A 23,272-nucleotide genomic window follows, 5' to 3' on the forward strand; every position below is an offset into this window, starting at 1 on the left:
TTTCGTTTGATAAACCAAGTAAAACTTAAAGGTGAAGGGGTGACACAGTTTTTGCAATAAAAAGCTCTTAAACTCCAATACTCTACTGTCCTGCAGCCTATGAATTCATTCCTACTTGGACACAATTGAATTAAATTGCTGAATTACCTTCTTAGTATGTCATCACATGCAGTGTTTAGCTAAGAAGGAAATCTTTTGTCTCCTCTTGCTAAAAAAATCATCTTAGACATGTTTACTGCCCTTTACATGACTTGTGGAAAACACAAGTCATGTAAAGGGCTTGCAAGGTATACTACTTATAGACTATTTAAAAAAATAGATTATTTTATATTTGGGATCTAGGGAAATACTAAAATACACTAAGAGAAATTTCATTTTCATGTAAAAAATACACTTACAAATTCTGCTGGTGACAATCAACATTAATTGAACACATGAGGAGTTTGTAGCTTGATTCTTATAACATTAAATATATTGAATTCTCAAAAGGACTAGACACAGTCACAGTGAACAGAGAGTGCATATTTGAATGATTGGGTTTTGCATATCTTGTGTGTGTTCAGGTTTTGTTAATTGTACTTCCCAAACTTTTCCATTTCCATAATTCCCATAAATCAGGAAACCCTTGTATTTCTTTAAAGTTTCTCATTTTATGGTGTTTTTTTTTGCTTTTTCCTCTTCAGATTCTGAAGTTTTTGTTCCTACTTCTCAGAGGTAATTATATATATTAAAAAAAAAAAGTAAAAGAAGATTCTGTTGGCTTCTCTTACCCTGCACTGCAGTGCAGGCTGAACAAACTCTGGACATATTGCTGGAGTTGAGGGTGGAATCTAGTGTTTCTAATCTAATATACAACTTGAAGTCGCAAAAAGAAAATCTGTTTTTCAAGATGCAACTGGAGAGATGCATTTCTGCATAGTGATGCAGTAGTATGCATCTTTCCAGATGCACATTAACTTGAAAAACAGTTGGTGTGTTTTTTTCTTAGTTTAATTGTATCTGGCAAAATCAAGTAAACGACGCATTCCTGCCATCTACTGAAGTACTGACAGGAGATGTGAGTGCAATTGTGCTGTGATGTATGCGTGACACGGCACAGCTTAATTATGCGTGTCAGAATCAATTTTGTGATCTTTGAATGTATTATTTTTTTCCATTATTGGTGTACTGTTCACCAGCTTGTTTCTAAAAATAGAATATATGAACGTAATCATAACATGTTTTTGCTGTTTATTTTATGGATGTCTTATTTGTTGCATTTCACGGAGCCCTTGAGTCCCCTAAGCTGTTGATGTTTTGTTTTTCACTGGGACTGAAGTCAAGTATAAGATGAATTGAATGTGCTACTTTTTATTATTAAACAGCTGTTGAGTCTCGTATATCATTAGGATTGCGCTGGTTTCACGTTACCATCCATGATGAAATACTCAGTGATGGCTATGCAGCAACTGGTGCATTGACTCATTAAAATAATTGATGCTAACCAAGTGCCTCCTCCTTTGTTGATGTGTTCAATCTTTTCTGTGTCCACTAGATTGCTTTGATACACAACTATTCATCAGACAAATTCATTGATGAGCCATGGCCAATTTTCCCCACAAATCCTTTCATACTTTGACAGTTCATTATTCACTTGCTGACTACTTAAATGTTATGGTCATAATCAATGTCTTTTGTTCAGGCAAGTTGTAATTTTTGTCAAATCATCTGTGGCAGTTTTTCTATGAAATTATTTTCTTTGATTTTTTTCAAACTGTGTATTTAATGAAATAATCCTTGCTTTCATTAAACAGATACGTTGTCAAAAGCCATGCCAAAGTAATGATTGCTCTTTATTGGATTGCTGAAGGACTTGGAGTTCTGTGTTGCAATAGAACAGAGCTGAATCTTTACAAATGGCGATCGCAATGAAAATCTGCATACAAACATACAGTACCAGAGCAATTCACAAAATCATCCCCTCCTCAGAAACGTACGAGCTAGTAGTGCTAGCTTTCCTTTTCACTGACAGACAATGTTTGCCGTGGTCAGCTGCATTTTCACTCTTTGTGAATCGACAGCAGAGACCCGGCCTTAGAATGATTTATTGGGGGAGGGGGGAAGATTTGTTGGAGAGATAAGAGATGAGGTGTTGTGGAAAAACAGACATAAATCTTTCATTGGCTGATTGCAACAAAAAAATATCTTTACAAGTCAGGTACCTTGAGACGACATCTTGTTGCGAGAGGAGCTGAAGAGAAATGAAATTGAATTTGCATAGAATAACTGTGGCATGGGTTTGGATTTGTGTTGAATCTTTAACATCAACGCTCAACTAAGGTTAAATATGGATATACATGGAGGATGTGGGAGAGGGTCTGACAGATCAAGGTATTGTTATAAATAACAATGGTGTTATCTATAACAGTCAGAAGTACTTTTATGGATAGCAATACCGCACAGCAATTGTGCCCTGAGGGCTTCCTACAAACCTTAAACAAACAGTTTAATTTACAGCCATCTCATGGAGGATATTATTTATTTATACCAGAACAGCTGACACCACGTCATATAGAGTGAGCAAACATGCAAACCTCTCAATACCAGCTTAATTTGCGCAAACTGGCATTTTGTATCTTGAAAATTTGTATTTGGAAATGACTTTTGCTATTTAAAATAAGTGAAATTATAATGATTTGTCCGAACCTCCCACACAAACTGCAACAACACATTCTCAGCTCTTAAATCGTACGTATTTTTTACATGAAACCTATATTATAACACTTCTGATAATATTGCAGTGTGTAATAATGACAAGGAATTTCAGGGACACGGTTTCTCAAGGTCAACCACCTGTTTGACATAATGATGATTTTTTAAATTAAATAATATTCTAAAAATATATTTGATCACAGCTTCTTAAGAATAAGGTGATGAAATGGGAAACTTTAGTAGAAGTTCAGCGCTCAAGGCTGGTAATACCAAAAAAAGGAAGTGACTTGAATTTTACTGTTCTTTTCCCCTTTCAATCCTGTCAGATTTATGAATATTATAAGTAAAATCTATACACAAAATATCATGTTGATTTGAATGTGTCTACAGTTATTTCATGCCCTTCCGTCAAATGTATTTATTTTTGTCTGAGAATGCAGGACCCTCTAAGAAAAAGAGATGCACAAACCTTTCTAACTGCACTTTCACACATCAACACTTTATCTACCATAACGTCCTCTCTGGTGGGCCTTTACAGTTTCCAAGGCAACCTGAAAGAGCAGAAAAGAAGATTGGCTTAGAAAATGGCAAAGCAAGACAAATTCAAGAGGCCAGGTGGAGGACTTTTTATGTTTGGCTTCACCCTTTCAACTGGTCCGCTTTGATATTTGTCCAACCCTGTTTACATTAAGGGTTTATGTGTTTACCCATACTGGTTAGATTGCAATAAAAAAATGACGTGTTTTCCAAAGGTAGAGTTTAATCTTGTGTGACCTGGTCTCTCATGTAAAACTTGATTTAAGAATAATTTTATATACCAAAAAAATTGACTTTCAAATATTAAAGTCAACAGTTGTTGTTTTTTTCTTTGAAACAGTCAACATTGCACTTGAACAATAAATATTTTCTTTGTTATGACAATATTCTGAGAATTGAGAAACGTATCACCATATGCCCATACACTGCAAAACATTTTTTATTTGGGCTCATGGAAGTTTTATGATGAATGTACTGTGTCGTAACTGATCTGTTTTTGCCTTTTGCCTTCATTGGGTGTTAACTTGATATCTACAACACACATGTGAAATCCTAACACAATGCTTTGGAAAATCCAATAAAACATACATGTTTACTGTGCACTGACAGCCTGCAAAGTATTGTCCGTGGTTTAAACAAAACTTTTAATTTCAATTAATGTGATGACAGAATGGGATTTCACTCTCATTGTAATGAGCCTTACCTCAGATAACACAATGACAGTCCTCTATGGAGTTAGCGTACAACTTTTGCTTTATATCATCAGGCTACATTTGTGGATAGCACTCCAAATTGCATTTAAAGACAATTACTTGTGGACATTAGTAATTTCCACACCTGAATCAGTTTTCAATACTGTGCCACCCTAGATCTACTTTCAGCTTTGTTCTTGGTGAAATTAAATTTCTTAAATTCTTGAAATGGTTTGATCAAATTATGAACCGTGAATGTTGTGTAGTAAAAATTCTTCCCTGCTGATATTTGTGGAGCTGTATTCAGAAACTGCACTGATAGGAAACATTAAACATCTGCAAGAAACTCTTTGTATACCCATTTCCTCACCGTTAATAATATTATTAAACTGCTAAATTTCCTATTCGTACCTTTGACATTTCTAGACTTTTGTTGCCCCATCCCCAACTTTTTCAAGATGTTGCTGCCACCCATTTTAAAATTACATTATTATTATTATTTGATTTTTTAAATTAAAATACTAAAAATACATATACATTCCACTGTTGCATTGTAAAAAAAAAATTAATTTCTGGCCAGGGTTTTTTCTTATAGAGTTTGTGACAATGGTGAAACTTGCATGAATGTTTTTATCGTGATACAATTACGTAGCTGTTACTTTCCTTTATAAAGGTATACTTCTGACCCAAAATTTTGAACAGGTTACAGGAACTTGCTCAGAATTTATGTGGATGCTGTTTTGTTTTTTGATATACATATTTAAAAAAAAAAATCTTTAATGTAGTTTTGAACTATAATGCAGCAGTTGTTGATTGTGGTTAAAAATATATTTGTTGTAATCAATTTTCACCCTAATTAGTAATTACAGCTTTGAAATTTAGCTCCATGTGGCTGATTAGCTGTTCTTTTTCTTAAGTTGTATATAATTACACACACAATTATGTTGCTCTCATTAACTCATAAGTTTGCTTTTGAAGTAGTAAGAAGTTAGTAGAACCCTAAACATTTTATTGCATCTCTATAAATCTGTTCAGTTCCATATTTAAAATTACAGAAACAGCCCTTGTACCTGACTTTGAACATTTGTACAATGGGATTTCCGGGGTTTTATGTTTTCTCTGTCAGTAGAGAGATAAGCCTGAAAAACCATATGGATTTAGATGGAAAAATCCAGGGTCCAGGCTGTACACAGATGCACCCATCTCCCCTCCAAACTTGCTCTAGCCACGTCTCTCATCCGTCTCCCGGCTTTCCTTGAAGTGTCTGATACTCCATGATCCCTCCTAGTTTAGTCTCGTATATAGTGAATGGGTACTGAATGGCACATTATTCCATTTTACAGACAATGTGGAGTGCCATCAGTTCTGTATGAGTTTCCCTTCACACCTCAACAGCTTCCACACAGCAATTGGCCCTGCACAGCGTTGTGTTGTGCTGTGTCTGAGTAGGAAAAGATAAGAATTATCTCATTCAGGTTAGAACTTAAATATGGAAAATATTAACAGCCCATTTACCTGCACCAGACACCGACACATTTTAAGGTAAATTTTAATATACTATTTAAATGCATCTCTACATTAGATTTTTTTTAAACTTCCTTAAATCTAATTTTACCAACAGGAAATGTAGTAAATGTCCTACTCTAACAAATATAACACTTCATAAGTCCCTTTTAGATCATAGCTTTACAATAAACATGTGACCACAAACTCCCCTATACTGATTGGGAGAATCTGATCTGTCCATTCAGATCTTACAAGTCAATCAGTCCACATTGCACATTACAATATTATCCTTTCACAACCTGCTCTAAGGATTGTAATTAACTACAAAGCAGCATAGTTTATATCTTGTATCATCCACTGGAGCAATACTTATAAGGGATTTCTCTTAGGAATTTATAAAATGACCGACTCTATATGATCATCATCCAGGCATGTTAATATCTATCTGCATCGGATTCAATAAGGAAGGCAGGAAGAAACGATAAAGGCGATAAATTAAAATGAGGTCGGTAATTTTCCTTTATCATGTGATTAATTGATTTATTGTTTATTGCAACAGGCCTACCTACTGGAGCTGAGATTGATGCAGAAGTCATTACTGGTTCTGATAAGAGTGCACGAGAATACACTGTGCATTAGTTTGTTACATATTAGACTGCAAAGCTGTCCACTCTATGGTACACAGGCAAACTCCTATCTTCTGCATAACACCGCAACAATGAGCATGTTGTTCACAAAACTGAAATGAAAAATTTTTAAATGTAAGGTGTCCTTTTTTTGTACAGTGCCTTGAGAAAATGTTTGTTGTGAATCTGCGGACTATAATTGGTGAATTCAATTGTCCTGGTTTAATGAATCATGGATATCAAAATACCTGTGTCGCTTGCCTGGGAATACATGGCAAGCGACCAGGAGACACCATGAGAAGAATGCAAGTTGGAAGAGAAGATGTGATACTTTGGACAATATTCTGACAAGCCCTGATTTCCATAAATGTCTGTGATGCGTACCACAATACATAAACATTGTCGTTGGCTGCAAACACACTTTCAAGAAAAGAACATTCCCTAATAGGCCGTTGCCTCTATGTGACAGGGTAATGCACCCCGTCATGAAACAAAGCTAGTTCATGGTTAGTTTATGGAGCACAGCAGTAGGTTTGAGGTTTTGACTTGACCTCCAAATTCCCTGGGTCTCAGTCCAATCAAACATCCCTGGGGTGTGATGAAGAAACGAATCCAATCAATGGAAGCCCCACCTCACAATTTACCAGACTTAAAGGATCTGCTGCAAACATCTTTGTGCCAGATACCACAGCATACCTTCAGGGAGTCCATACTGTGATGGATTAGGGCTGTTTTTAATAAGGGGTTCAACTCCCTATTAGGGAGGTAGATGTTGCGTTATGACTTATAAGAAAATGTAGCTGGTTGTTAACATTCTCTAAAAACCTGTGTAAATAACACATTTATACTTTATAAAACACATTGTTGCTTCTTTTAATTAATGTCAAGAAGACATAATTCTTGTAACAAAAAGTCAGTTTTTGGCATTCTGCAGTCTCACTAATCAGAAGCGATCAGAGTTGCCAGCTTTGTCCAGTCCATATGTAGTGAACAGAAGGCATTGATTGAACTGCTGCTTGACAAAGCAGAAACTGCTTATTGAGCTAATGCACCTGTGTGTTGGGATCGATCTTGCAATGTCACTTCCAAAGACATGGCAGGAAGAAGTAGAGCAACTCAAATCCGTAGGGAATAGATTGAGGACTCGATGTGTAAGAACTAAGGAGACATTAGTAAGTTAACAGTTACTAAAAGGTGAAAATACAAAATGTTATAAGCTTTAATTAGACCAGATGATCAAATTTAGTTATTTATGGTTTTTGTACTTTGAATGAGAAATAAAGCAAAATGAAGATTTTAACACAGCACTGCAGTAAAACATCTGTTTCCAAGTAACAGTCAGATTCTCCACACACCTTTATTATGCACAAGTTGCTTGTTAAGGAGTGCACACATTTTGGACATTGGGACTTGGGAATTTATTGCAATATTTTGTGGTACTATTGTGATAAAGATTACAATAAAAAACAAAGGACGGTGGACCTGCACAGTATCCATAATGTCTCAAGCACAATAAATATTGTTATTCAAATATTGTTATTGAAAAACATTCTCATCTGAAATGGGCTTCTTCAGGACACTATAGTTAAAAAAAGTGTAATTTATATCATGTAACTGCTCACAGTATATGCATTTAATCATATTTTCAAGCATACCGATATTCAATGATGATATTTAATCCAGATGATATTTAATCTGGTGGAACAAAAAGGAGATAAAAGCAAAATTACAATTTTGTTCACACAGTCAGTATTTTTTATTTAACATCAATAACTGAAACTTGTGACAATTACAAATCAAACTTCCTTTTATGGTAAGAATTTTTTCATAACAAATGATAAACTGTATGATAAATTTCCACCCATTGTTTACAGAGACTGTTCGGGAAAAGATTTTATGGTTTGTATTTGTGTATGTTACCGGTATAAATTTTTTGTAAAAATAAAAAATATCAATAACATCTTGTATTTAAAAGATTTATGTCGCTAATGGAAAAACAGAAATAATTGAACCCATTCATCCCACTAATGTAGCCTCAGAATTCTTTATGTGAATTGTATTTTCTTTTCAAGATAACTAAATCTTTAAACTGTTTTGTGATGTTTATCATGTAAAGGAGTTTTTCTTTGATTTATTTATTTATTTTATTTTTTTGGTATTGGAACCGAGTTTTAAATTATGTTGTTATATTGACTAGATAAGGCTCAAAGTTGAAGCAAGTTGTACTTATTGTTTTCCCTTTCTTTCTTTCTTTCTTTCTTTGCTACGACCTCTATCTGCCAGGAAATGTCCTGTTAAAGTTTAATTACAACAAGAGACAATGATCTTCTAGAACTTTCAGGTTTGAGAGCAGCACATTAAAATCCCCTTTGATGACTTTTCTTAGTAATGTCAATAAAATGCATATTTACCATCTTTGTTTTGCAGCATCAGCTTTTTAAAAATACGTATAATGGTTTGGACAATGAAAAAGTTTCCACAAAGGTCTACAACCTTCACCCCTTTTTCTGGGAAAGACATTGATAAATAGAGGGACAGACTTGGAAATACCTGGGAAGACAATATGAGGCTTACGGAGGTCAAGAAGCCTTCCCACAGGAGAAAAGCTCCATTGTGCCTCCCTCCTTCCTCTGCTCTGTTTTAAGCACCATAAATGGGAGGCAATGAGGATGACACAAGAAAGAATGAACTATTATAGCCTGATAAGGTAACTGATGGATGACATGATGGATAGCACAGCCACTCATTTCTTACAGTGTGTTTAGAAACAGCTTGCAAGCTCTTGTGTGCATCTGTATGCCTCTACCTTTGGCCCATGTGAGGTAGAGCGAGTTTCAAAGATGTACAAGAGCATCATTTGCCACTTCAGCAGTAGCATTGCTTATAGGATTCAGACCCCAGGGACAGGCCAAGTCCCCCATTGCTGTGAAATATGAGCCTGCTGTAAAGAGCGCCTCAAGGTTGCTGTTGTTGGGTTAGACATGAGGAGTTGGGGACCAGTCGGTTGACAGAGGCCACTGTCCCCGGAAAGAATGAGCCTCGATGCTAATTTATTGTTCAAGCTGATATATAGAAACTGGTTTGCAAAATTATACATGTGCAAGGCCATTTAAGTATTCCCTCTTTAGTGTTTTACAAACTTTTATTTCATTTGATACAATGAAATACGTTACTGCTCGTTTAACAGTTTCATGCCTTATACTTCAGTTTCTTCCTGAATGTCTATAATAGCTATGCCATGGTTTTCAACTAAACATGTACCAGTTTCCAAGATTGAGGCATACCAGAGTTTAAGCAAAACACAACAATGTTAATATAGTTATATTGTATTTGAAACGTAATCAATTACAAATTTATTGATGGAACCTGACTTAATGCGTGTTTTGATTGTTGATTCTATGTTGCATTGTGTTTCTGTGTCTGATGTGATGTAAAGCACTTTGACATGCCTTGCTGCTGAAATGTGCTATACAAATAAAATTTGATTTAGTTTGGTTTAAAATATTTTTAGTAAGATGGCAGTGAAAGTGTCTCAGTGACCAGAGTTTTCTCCACCTGTATGGAGGATAGATTACCACACTTATTTCATATTTCCAGCAGTGAAAAACTAAAAAGCTATCCATCAGTGTCTATTTTTATAAGTTCTGTGTGAGAATATCATCCTGCACTATTAGCACATTTACTTAAAAGCCACTGTTAAAATTGATCAGTTCTTTTTATCTGACTTTAGCTTATTAGATCATGTTATAAATTTTTTATTTTATGTAGACACCATCAAAAGTTTTTTCTTAAGCTTACACTGTGAAAATCTTACACCAGCCCGTTCCTCATTTGCGGCAAGAAAAATGCCTGCTGCTCCTCGTGACACGCATTTTCTGTGTTTTTAAACTTCTCATTGTTTAATTTTTCTTTTTGCTTGGTTTTATTGGGCTTCATTTTCTTTTGGAGCTTTTTCTTCAGACAGTCAGAAATTCTTTGTTAGTAAGAACAGTCAGTCTAGTCCCAAAAATAAACTCTGCATGTGGTTATCCTTTTCATGGACTGATGTGGACGGAAAATTTTGCATCACACAAGCCTTTCATTTGCAAGGTCCCAACTAAAGAAACCTGAACTCAAGCAGGAAATATGATTGCACACAAACAGAAAGCCACAAGTGTTCATATTCTGAATTTTCTTTTCTAAACTGAGATGTAAAAATGCTCTTTTTTTCTTCCTCATAGTTTTTCATTTCTACATTACTATGCAGCAAAATCTCAAGGGGAATGCTACCTGTGTGCCAGAAGCCTCCCAGTTGCCAAGCTGTAGCGCTCAAGCATTTGTCCCAGCAGCTAATATGCTAATTTGAGTCCTTGTGCATGTGCTAATCTGGTAGTGATGGAACACAGGCCGTAATAAGGTAGCCTTGGCAGATCAAAATAAAGGCTACAGCACAGTGGAGCTTGAAAGTGACAAGTTACTCTATCATTAGAAATCTGATTAGACCAGAGGGAAAGAACCCAAGTACTAACCAGGTACTTTAAAAGGCAAATCAGTGCTGAGTAATTTAGGACATCCTTGGTGTGTGAGCAGGTGTTCTGCCTTCAACAGATGATGAAAAACACCTGCTATGAATTCACTAATGGTATAGCTTGCAGCTGGAGTCCTCCACCCCTAGTGAGTTGCTTGTGATTTTTACCCTCCAAAAATCTCATCAGAGTAAGGAGACGTTGTGACTTATTTGCATCCATGTTTGCCAAACAGGCTTATAAGGAACTTCTTTCAAAACTGCAAAACACTTCTGTACATTAAATGGTAAATTTCCATGTAAATAGGAATGTCTGCAGAAGATTAACACTGTAACTAGACGATTTTGCTTTTGGAGACATTGTATAATCACAACAGCCCTGCAGTGAGTAGAAGTAACTAAGAGTAAGGTTGCTTTACTTCGTCCTTTTATGTTCAGGAATACTTTTGGGACCGTCGCTTTTCTCTGTCGTTTTATAGGTTACATGTAATACAATCATAAAATTTGATTACTTGAACAAAAGTAGATGTATTTTTTTCGGGAATGTGGAAACCAATTTGCAGACGAAGGGTGGTAAGACATCGGATGACAAAATATCCAAAACTCAAGGACATAAAGACCTGATCGCGACATCCCTGTCTGCATTCCTAATTATGATGTTTTCTACCTTCCACTAAATATGAAGAAATGAAAGAAAAGAAGTTTTTCTTAGGTTCCTTGTAAAAGTAATCGTTTCTGCCCAAGTCTATGTACTCTGAGTATATAGTTATGTCACGTGTTATTTCTGGTTGGTCATTAGTTATTATTTGAATTTCAGGAACAAAACAATTTAGCTTTGTTGGCATTTCTTTTAAATGTGGGTTTTGAAGGGAACTGTAATTAATCACATCTTTAGATAGTACTTAAATACCAGAATTAGATGAGGTTCTGTTGAACTTCCTCATTTGCAGGGATAACTGATTGCTAGAGCATTAACTCCCGCATCACATTAGCAAAAAATCCATTTGAAGAGACTTCCATATTGAAGTGTAACATTTTATCTTCTGCAACACAACATTTTATCAGAATTTTCTCTGTAGAGGAAGCTGCTACGTGGGTCACAAATGTGACAACTAGATGGTGTGTTTTTTTGCTTACTCGTTTCTTGCTTTCTTGCTTCTGATTTTCACTGAGTAACCTCAAGGTATATTTTTGTACTCAGTACATTTTGTGTTCTTTCCTTTCTCTCCAGCTCTGCCCAGTTACACTTGTGGTAATCCTGGCCAGCTACTGAATGGCTATCAACAGGGGTCCACTTTCAATATTGGGGATAAAATCCGCTACAGCTGTAGCCCTGGCTATGTGCTGGAGGGTCACACCACACTCTCCTGCCTCGCCACTTCAACTGGGACGGCTGCCTGGGATTTCCCCCTTCCTTACTGCAGAGGTAGGTAACAAGAAATACATGCAGGCCTACAACTAAAACTAAGCTTTGTAAATATTGATGCTTTTTTTATATTATTAATAAATGAATTTATTTTTTTTACAGTTTCATAACACTGAACACAATTTGATTGTTCTATTCTTTGTTCATCAAAACCATTATTCAAAAAACAGCTAGTCATAATACAAAAAAGTCTTGAAATATTAATTTTTTTGTAGCAACTGACATAATTGCTGATTATTTCTTAATTCTACAAGCAAAATACTTTAGTACACTTATAGTCACACACACAATCCGCCCAGCTTTTCTTTTTTGCTGGTGGAATTAATCATCCCACACACACACATTTGTGTGTACTTACAATGTTTGTTGTGTTCATACTGATATCTTATTTACGATGGCGGGACCTCATGTGTTTGCTCCCAGTCAGGTACTTGTGCCAATTGTCGCTCCCTCAGAGCTAGCAAGCACCCCTGCTGCAGTGACACCTGCCAGTGTGCATTGTCTGACCCAGATTGACAGTTTTCAGATTTGAAAAAACAAACCAAAAGCAACACTGATTGTCAAAATTTTGCATCATTCATATTTGTACTAAAATGGATTTCCAGAACTGTACCAGATGCACATGCTAAAGACATGTGTGCTTGCATGTTCATGAATGTTCTTTTGTGCTTGCGTGTGCATGTGTGAGTTCTCTTGTATCCATGTGGCCAATGGTTTATGTCAGTGTGCCTGCTGAGCAGAGCACTGAGACAGTATACCATCTGTAGCCAGGCCGGGAGTCAGGAAGCCCACAAAGGAGCACACATGGCTGGGCACCTTGCGCCAGAACAGTCCCCACCCACCCATCACATGCAGGCACATGCACATGAATGGACAATGCATCTCAGAAGAGACAATTGTTGGTGTTTTTGTCACTTTTGTCACTGCAATTTTTTTAAGCTCGTATTGAAAAAGCGTTGTTATAAACAGGGTCCCTACACAGTCTGGAAAAGTTTGGAATTTCACTTTTGTATTTTTAGCTGTGTGGGAGTAGACCATGTAAAACCAAAAGGTGCATGCATTTCCAGACTATTTTTTTAGCCATCATATTTGCTATTCTTCCAACCTAACTTCCCCTGTCTACTTGTCAGTTGTGGGTTTTGCAGATTCTGTCCAAATTAAAATATCTTGAAATACATTCATGTAATTAGACTAAAAGAGACCGATGATCTCTAGAAAAGCATGGAAGCTTTCCATTGAGAATGTGTCAAAATCTTTTAGTACAATGACATGCAGTATGTAACAATGATGCCCTTCTTAAAATGAGTAATAATTGACCAAAACAAATAGTTTTGCTACTTATTTCCCATCAGGCATAGAAAATCTCCTGCTTTGGAAAGAAAATTCACAACCCCTCGCTGATGTGATTAGGCCACCTTTTCAGCTGAAATTACACGCCAACAAGTTTTAGGAACTAGCAATTTTGCTATGATTAATTGAGGTCCCTTCGAGGCCACATAAAAGTCAACTTGTACACCTGAGTGCACTTTCATAATGCGCAAGTGTATTGTTAATGTCACTCCAATTATAGTGCCTGCCCATATGTGGAGGTGTAAAGCTCTCACTTTAGGTTTTAGCAGGGAGGACATTTTGGCATGGTCACCACTTTGGACTCAGAGTGCCAGCAGTGTTGAGCCAAACATTAAATACAGCCAATGATTGCACAGATAATCTTTTATAAGCCCTGCTCCATGCTCATCGAGTTGTTTTATCTGTATTCAATTAAGATATAAACACAGTTCAGCCACAATCTCTTCTAAAGGAGACTTTGTATGTGTTTTTTTCCCTCTGGGTTTTATTTTCCCCTTTTAGCTGTGCAGTTTACAGTTTCATATACATGTTGACGTGTAAAAGAAAAGAAATTCTCTCATTATTTTTGCACATTTCTGATATTGAAAAATGTATGTTCAATGGGTCCTACTTGGGTTTTATTGCTGGATTTTGTTCCTCTTACATATGGTGGCCAATTGCAGCTGGAGAGAGCCGAGGGAGTTGAAGAGTCGAGGCAAAGGGGATAGTTTAGAGTAAAAAAAAAAAAGCTCCTTTCAAGTGTGAAGAAACATTCTTGTGTAGAATGTCAATATATATCTTTATGCGCTTTTCTTTCTACATTCTACTTCCTGTCTCTCCCTCTGCAACAATCACCTGTCATTCCTCATGCCATCTTTCTCTTTTATTGTCCACCTTCTCTCCACTGTTTTTTTTCTTTTTTCTTTTTTTGGCCCGTCCTCTCATGTCACCTGTCATTCTCTTCATCCCCTGTTCTCTTCCCGCTGTCGGGATTTTCCTCCTGTTGAAAATCACACCCCCAGGTTCCGGCTCGTCCATGCTCGCACTCCCTTAGGGGGTTTGCCATGGTGACAGGTTGAACGGATGATGGACGGGCTTCTGAGGTCCTCGTCACCTCTTTAAAATATCACACCCACTCGGATGCTCGGCCACTATAATGTCTCCCACTAACACACATACTTACACAGGACATAATCGTGGTAAAGTGTTAAAAAATTCAACTGATGTTCCCTATCTCTTTCCTTTTAAGTACAACAGTACTAATCTTCGCACATTTTAGTTACAACGAACATTCTCGGCACAATATGACCAACTGTTTGGCAGTGTATTAGTGAAGCTTTTGCTGCAAAAATATTCAGAGCCTGTGCCCAAGATATCCTTGAAATATTAAGTGGGCCCTCCGTGGACGAGACTAGTTGGTCTGGGATTTCCTACTCCTTTTCAAATAGTTTGAACGTTGGTTCAACTTCACCCTTGTCTTTCCCTCTTTTCGAAGACATTTTGTGTACAAACATAAATTTTTTTTTAAAAAGACTTTTTTTTTTTTTTTTAATAACCAAAGTTCAATTGCTTCTTTTTGTCCACCCACTTGGTGAATAAAGCTGTTTCTGAATCTGAACTGAGATCTGGGGAATTGGGGAATAAAATCAACACCTCAAACTCACTTCTTGTACATTTTTGTTTTGTGTCGGGGCAAATTATACTGCTGAAATAGGCCACAGCAGTCAATGAAAACTGGCATGAAAGGGAGTACATGATCTGGAACAGCGTTTTGTGTTTTTTAGCAGATTTTGACCACTGCACACTCAGAACAACCCCACAGGTGAGGCAGTTTTGGAGGTGCTCTGATGCAGTATTAGTTTTCAAAACTTCCTGAGCTCTGTAGACTTGCAAATTTATTCAGCTTTTAACACATCAGCTTTGAGGACACATTCAGTATTGTTCCAAAGTGTAAGATATTATGAGCATTATCTCAGCACCACATTAAATGAACGGCTTATTATTTAACTATATGCTTTAAGCTGAGTCGTTTTGATTAACTAAATCCTGCATTAGTCTGAATTGAATCATGTCCCTCCTTGTTGCGTTACTTTGCATCATGCCCTAAACCATTCTTCTTGCTGGCTGTAAAACCAGTGTAAGGCATTTTGAAACCGTAAGACTGCTGCGTTTTGCTCTCTGGCAGACTGGTAGACAATAGAAAGATATTCTGTAATTCACTGCAGTATTTTTTAGTGGTGAATAAAACAATGCTGTTTGGGTTTCAGCAGATTTTTATTTATTTATTTATTTTAAATCCACATGATGTTACTTAAAAACCTACGGAATCAAGTTTTCACCTAGTTACAGTCTGGTTGAATAAAGCTTAGGAGTACAATGTACTGGGAGACTGAAGATGGACAGCAGAGCAGCTTGCATGGCATGGCCTAGAGCTGAACCACATGAAACAACACAACCACAACTCCTAATGTGTACTCCCTTGAATAACAATATGGATTATTTACAGCTGCAAGAAAGAGTTTGCTCTGATTTTTTTTTTCCTTTAGTTGTCTACACTGGAATCTCTAACTGGATATACTAGTGGTGTTTGAAGCCAACATCCTTCCTCGCATGTGATGAATCAGTGAGCTTTCGGCTACTTGTTGTTGATCCCTGAGCGAAAGTTGTAGAAGTGGTGAGGACTACCACCCAATCTGCTAGAACAACAAGATGAAAAGGAGATTTTGAGTGCAGGCTCTGAATAAGACACTGCTGACCAATAAGTTACACTGATTCTCACTCCTGCTTGGGCATGTGGAAATGCAATACTCCATCAACTTTGCCTCCCCAAAAATGTTTTAAACATAAAATATTTGTTGTCCTCTAAATGCTAACAGTCTTATTTAGAGATGTAAAGACTTGTGGGTTGACACTATCTGAAAAGTAAGTCCCATTTAGTCTCATGTTAAAACGGTGTTTTTCCCGCTCTGCAATAGCCAGCTCATTTAGGCATTGCAGAGTCCTAACTAAAGGTGAACTTTTAGCCGCATTAAAACTGCAGCTTGCGTTTATTGACCTTTTTACTTTCCCTGCTCTGATGCCCTCATTTTTCTGAACATCAGCAGTTATCTCTGCAGTTCATCGTTGGATCATCATTGTGTTATAACAGTAGTGTGTTGAGACTTTCCTAACTTTTTTTTCCTTACAGCTGATGATGGATGTGGAGGGACGCTGCGGGGCCAGAGCGGGGTGATCACCACCCCCAATTATCCAGCCGAGTACAACAACAATGCTGACTGCACCTGGACTGTGCTGGCCGAGCCCGGAGACACCATCGCCTTGGTTTTCTCTGACTTTCAGTTGGAGGACGACTACGACCTGCTGGAGGTCAGCGGTACAGACGGACCTTCACAGTGGTAAGTGTTCTGTCAACAGTGTTTTAATCACAGAAGGAGCTGAATAGTGTAAAAAAATGAATAAATGATCCCGTAGCATCTGCTGGCACATGGGCACCCTGTGTGAGCATGAGCAATGCTTAGAGGTGGGTGGGTGTTAAATAGGTTCTGCTAAGTTGGATCGTCGCAGTGTCGAGTGTTGTGAGTTGTCTTTAAAATGAAATCGACAGATAACAGTAATTTATTTGATAGGCACTTCCTAGCTTTCAAGCTCCTTTGTGGTGTATCATATGTTTGGTGTTTCTAATGTGTAATTTGAACACTCCATCTTGGTTGCACACTCATTCTCTCAATTACCGAGTCTCGCACAAACACACATGCTCAACTCCAATGATGAAGAGGCCGGGTATCCTGGCGTCAGTGTGGGTCTCTCACCATCTGTGGCAGCTCCTCCTCTTTCTGACAACTCTCTCAGCTCAGGAAGTAATTAGTGAGCTCAATTACCACCAGCAGCCTTATAGTGGTGTTTTATACACACTACTCTTTGCTCTCACAGTAACACACTATAGTTCATATGGGAATGTGCACAGTAATAACTCTACACTACTGCCTGTAACCCTAACCCATATAAAAAATAACACCCTGGTGAAATATTGGTGTATGAATCCCTTCTGATGGACATAGTATGTGTGTCCCAACTTTTACTTTGGTATAATCTGTTTAAAGACTCGTATAAGGCTAGCAGTAGAGATAAAGAGACAGTGAAAGAGACTTTGAAGTCACAGCCACAGGCAGCAGTTCGCAGAACAATACTCCAAATACCACAAACTGAGCTGTTAAACACAAAGAAAAAGGGAAGCAAAGATAACTGTTTACAAAAGACGTACATACAGTGCCTTCCAAAAGGATCCACAGCCATTAAAAATAATTCAGTGAGGGCGTGCCATGGTGGCGTAGGGGTTAGCGCGACCCACATTTGGAGGCTTCAAGTCCTCGACGCGACTGTCGCGGGTTCGACTCCCGGACCCGGCGACGTTTACTGCATGTCTTCCCCCCTTTCCTGTCAGCCTACTTCATGAAAAGGAACTCTAGAGCCCACAAAAAGACCCCCTGGAGGGTTTTAAAAAAAAGTAATTCAGTGAATTTGATTTATGATCATGTTGATTGGTTCAATAGGAGAGTTTTGTTCATGAGAAACTCCTTTTTAAATTAACCACTAATGTTCCCATTAATTTTAAAAGACAAATTTCTTGAAAACGTTTGCGTTTTAAAAGAAAAATGAGGGGCTGAACATTTCTAATTACTAAGCAATTCACGCAACACTGAAGTAAACAAACCACAAGCTCAAATGTGCTTTCTGCTAAAGCCATATTTCTAGGGCAGAGTGGGACATTACTATCTTGAGTTTCTTTTCACCATGCCACCTGATTCATTTATTTATTTTTTGTCATATTACACAAATGTTTGTAAACTCAATGCTGTGAACATGGCCAACACATTGGATTCATTGGGTATTTGGAAGTGACCCTTTTGCTCACATAGAGAATGTCACATCCAGAGCAGCTCTTAAAGTCCAAGCTTCTTTATTTGTTGCTCATTGTAATACTGTGGTGAGTCATAAGCTGAGCAGAACCTCAATAAATTGGCCTATGTATGTGGTAGTGATTTATTTTTTGGTAGAAAAAAAGATGAGTCGTTGGATATGCTGGAATGGTTCCTAGAGCAGCAGTCGGCTGTCTCTGCAGCTTCCCCCCCCCCCCGATGTGCAGAGGAATGAAAGCTATCTCTGCACTATGACAGGGGTTGACATAATGTCAGCAGAGATGTGGTGAAAGCTTTCAAGGCTCATGAATGCTGGCATATCGGGAATATCTGAATAAATGTCCATTACTGTGAGAAATATTGTGGTTTTGCTTGTATAGCTGCTGGAGCAGATAATCTACGGCCCTAAATTCTCCACGACCGAATACAAAAAATAGCTAAACTTGACTGCCTTAAGTTATAATGGGCAGAATTACATTGACTTTTGTCGACAAGTTCAAAACAATGTTTTTGTTGCTTTATCTTCGTATATGCCCATGCAATTTACAATGTACGTTACTATAACAAAGTAATCTGAAGCAGAGGTAAAATTAATTTGCTTATTTATCTATCCCGTTTACCCAGGAAATATTATTAAATAAATTTTAGTTAGTCATCTTGAATTACATCCTAAATTGGGGTAAAAGTAATACAGAAAATGTTATCAAGTTTTCTTCTTTTAATTTAAAATATGAGAATCTTCACTGTTGGAATGCTGACAGTGAGGTCGGTGGTGGTTTTTCAAGACAGTGAGTCATCAAAAGATTGAACAATTTCAGAAACTACAACGTGAGAGGATATAGGATTTATTTTTCTAGTGTTCGTGCCTGGAGGCACCATTAAATATTTATATTTGAAGCAGAGGTTGCATAACGGCTCTGAGTGGAAAAATAGGTTGTTGTAAAACTGGGTTTTAGTAAAACTTCAAAAGACATGATTAAGAAGTGGAGACGTGTAAAACTTTAACACCTTATATTCATGATTAGCACAGCTAGCTATGCTAGAGTGGCTATCATTACAAAACAGCAGGCTCAGACTGAACATTCTTCAGAATTTAGAAAATTTATCAGAATCTTAACTTTACTTTAAACTGAAGATGGTAAAGACTGACATTTTCATATCCAAGATTTTTCTTACTAAAGTTACATAGCATACAACAGGACAGTCATGCTGTCATACAGGGCTGTCAAACTCCAGTCCTCAAGGGCCGCTGACCTGCAACTTTTAGATGTGCCTCTGCTGCACCACCTGAATAGAATAATTAGATCATTAAGGTTCTGGAGAACTGATCTACACAAGGAGGAGGTAATTAAGCCATTTCATTCCAGTGTTTTGTACCTGTGGTACATCTAAAAACTGCAGGACAGTGGCCCTTGAGGACTGGAGTTTGACACCTGTGCTTTAATATGTTCTGCCTTTCTGCTACTTTCCAAAAGTCTTGCTCTTTCACAGCCTGAACAAACTGCAGTAATATCTTAGCATGTTGGTCCCTAAATAAGCCACAGAGTAGTTTTTCTGAACACACTACTCTGATCTGAACATCAGCTGCTACTCTGCTATTAATGTATTGCTGACTCCATGATTGTAAGCTTTGTTTGTTTATGAAACGTGTACTTCCTGCAACTTTCTTTACACTGTCTGGTGGCAGTTGTGTCATGCGTTATCTTTTACTTACAGACTCCTACTCTAAATGGAACTGGTGCATTTTCAGGTGTAAAAATAACTTATAAGTACATGAGATGGAGTTATCAAAAAGTTATACTTATTTTTTCAGAATGGTGCAACAGCCATTGGCAGCTGAATAAGAGAGCTAAGCTAAAACAAAACCTCCACAAAAAGTGAATGTCTGACTGTTGTCCAACTGGACAGTGTGGGAAACTTGGTGGGAAAACAAGCTAAGGCAGATTCGATGGAAATATTACGTCTGTTTCCTCTGTGTGCACGTCACGCATGATTTCATATTGGGCTTTTAGGTAACAAGTTTGTAGTCTGCATAGCCTCCTCACACCTAATGTTGTCAACATACTGATAGCCCAAGTCTAACAAATGTTAGTTCAGGAACATAACTGTAAAGTAGATCTATTTGTTTAAACCACTGTCTGTTTTGCATGTAAACATTGTGCTTTTTGATATAATAACAGGAAGAAAATGAATTGTGAATTGGATCTCCAGTGTCAGAAAAATAATTTTAAAATGTAGCAGACAGTCTTAAAATTACCCTAAAATAAATACAGCAATAAAATAAACCACAAGCTCTAGGCAGACTGTAAAATGGAATATAACAGTATAATCAGAGGAAGGCTTAGCAATAGCAAATTGTTACAGTCTAAACTGAGTTTACCAGTGGAAGGGCCTGGTAAGAATTAGGGAAAAAAAAAAAATCTGCCCCCATTTAGTAACATCCTGATGGGATGGGATGTACAGTGTTTGTTACACATGAGAACACATTCTTGAGCCATTATACCATCTGTACCCACATTGATTTCTTTCCTCATTCAGTTTAAGGCTTTGTAAATAACACTTATGCACATCAATTGCCAAATCCTCATTTGCCCACTTGCCACTAAGTGAAAATCATAGCTATTTGACTTGCAATTTCCTTGGATGATCACTTGTTTTCCAAGGGAGTATAATGGATTTTCATCTTCCAGCAGTGTTCCCTTAAGATTTGAAATGCAGCTCCCAAAGCACCTTTGATACTGTAAATAGAGAACATCAAGTGCCTGATTCTGCACTTGAAAGCATTCTGAATATTGGCAGTATTTCTTTAGTTCTACAAAAGGGGAATAAAAAACTAAAAGCAAAACCACTTTACAAAAAGTGTTCTACAACTGAACTTTTATATGTTCTCCTTTCCATTCTCCTAACTTTTATAAACTTCATTTCCCCAAAAGTGTATTTTTTTTCTTTCTTTTGTTTTCTGTTTTTGATGCTCTTTTCTCTGACAACACAAAGCTCCCTGGGTAAATGCAGCTTATTTCTCTTTACTAGTAGATCTTAGAGCCCAATGAGTTTTGATCTCTCTAGGTAGCTTCCAATCCTCCCCCCCCCCTTCCTTTTAACACTATGCCGTACAGACTTGAGACACTGACATTTAGTCAGCATATGGATTATCCCTGCCTTGCTGATATGCGTCATCTTGTCCCAGTGTGGGGAAAAAAAGACTATGGTTGTGCGTGAGAGAGGTAGAGAGAGATAAAGACTTGTATTGGGAGCACAGAACAGTGGATGTATATTGATTGGCTGTTAGGTTTACTCACCTGAGCGTGAATAGTCTGTGGAACAGCAGTTTTTACTATTTACCTTAGCTTTCCAAAAGTGCTGTTGCAATGCAAGTAACATTTCATATTTCTGAAGATTGATTCCTATGCTCGGTGTGACCTGAATACATGTAGAAAGACAGACCAAGGCTGGAAAACTGTTAGGTTTAAAAACTACACAAACATATTTGTCAGACCAGGCCTACGGTTTAAAGCAACATTTCCTGAGATGCAGATATCATGTCACAGCAACGGGAGTTTATCCAAAATTTGTGGAATAATGGATGGGCTGCCCAATTCCCACGTTTCTGGTCTACTACACTTCTTCTATGGTTAAAAGAAAGAAAACTAAGATGTTTGGTAATGTCTCTGCCTAGAAAATCGAGGAGTGTAGGAAACTACACCCAGATAAGTTTTTTTTAAAGCCACAGTGTGCAAAATAGAAGCATTATGTCTGTGAAGAATCTGCTGTAGGCTTACTATCCTTGCATGTAGCCCAAATAATCAACCAACAAATATCAGTTGTACTTGTTACTCTTGAAACCTCAGGATGAAGAAAACTACAGCAGCGATGTATGATGTGCTGCAAATTCAGCAACTGAATGTACTCTCTTCCTCATGGCATCTGTCAGTGGGTGGGATGTATTAAGCAGTAAGTGAACTTTTTGCCCTCAAAGTCAGATGTTTTCGAAGCTGGGAAAATAGACAAGTGTAAGGATTTGAGCAAGTTTGACAAGGGTTATTCTTGGTCTACAAGGTTCAATGTCCATCAAGAGAGGTCCAAAGAAAAAAAAAAGAGTGAAGTCTGGCCCAGCAGAAGAGCTAATGTAACTCAAATTACTGAAGACGTTATTGCCATTTCTGATAGAAAGCTGGCAGCATTACGGTGCCTCTCGGGTTGTTGTGTTTGGGGTTTCGTGCAGTCCAGTCAGAGTGCCTGTGCTGACCCCTATCCACCTCCAAGAGAGCCAACAATGGCCACATGAGTAGACACAACTGTTATGTTTCTAAAGAAATTCTGGATGTTTTTTTTTTATTATTATTTCATTAGACATCTGGATTTTTCATTTCCCTGCTCTGAAAATCTAAGTAATTTTATCCATACAAATGTGTGGCAAACCTTGATCTCTGAAAAGATGATCATCCTTCACCCTCTGTTCTGTAGTGGGACTCCACAGTAGTGCTTGTCATGTCAAGCTGTTGGCTGCCTGATGTACTTTCTCTTCCTATTGTTGTATGGTCACACTGAGAGTGTTTGGAAGTGAGTGATTATACAGTATGTTCATAGACTGCTTGCCTGGGAACAAAAGCATAGCAAACTGCACATGTGATTACCATACATTCTTGCCAAAAAAAAGTGCTTTAGTGTACATTTTTAAGCTTAGAAGGTGATATTACCATGCAAATAATCTTTTAATAGTGTATGACAGAGATATTTTACATAAATGTGTTTTAAATAGGTACATTGAGGTGGTCAGATATGCATTATTCATGAAATAATTGCTGGATATAATCTCACAGTTAGCTTTCTGTACAGTCTGCAGGGATGAAGGAAGTATTTTACTATATAGCCATACATATAAATCATAAAAACATTAAGTTGATCATGCGTCTGTGATATTTCCTTTTCCCTTAGATGTCCTGAGTCACAATCTGTATCACCATGACTTTATGGCATAAGGAAAAATGTTGAGTTTACAGTCTGGCAGTTTCTAAGGTCTAAAAGTGAAATGGAAAATATAAAGA

The 23,272-nt window shown here is 37.4% G+C and overlaps 1 protein-coding gene across 1 annotated transcript in view; it reads left to right on the plus strand.

The window, feature by feature from the left end:
- The window catches only part of csmd2 (CUB and Sushi multiple domains 2), a 245,697-nt gene that overhangs the window by 61,015 nt on the left and 161,410 nt on the right, over positions 1-23,272 (plus strand). Inside the window, exons 4-5 of the mRNA XM_023344883.1 lie at positions 11,788-11,982; positions 16,499-16,706. Of these exons, the coding sequence (XP_023200651.1) occupies positions 11,788-11,982; positions 16,499-16,706 (403 nt within the window). The remainder of the gene's footprint in view (positions 1-11,787; positions 11,983-16,498; positions 16,707-23,272) is intronic.

Source organism: Xiphophorus maculatus, chromosome 13 (assembly GCF_002775205.1).
Source record: "Xiphophorus maculatus strain JP 163 A chromosome 13, X_maculatus-5.0-male, whole genome shotgun sequence".
Taxonomy (NCBI): domain Eukaryota; kingdom Metazoa; phylum Chordata; class Actinopteri; order Cyprinodontiformes; family Poeciliidae; genus Xiphophorus; species Xiphophorus maculatus.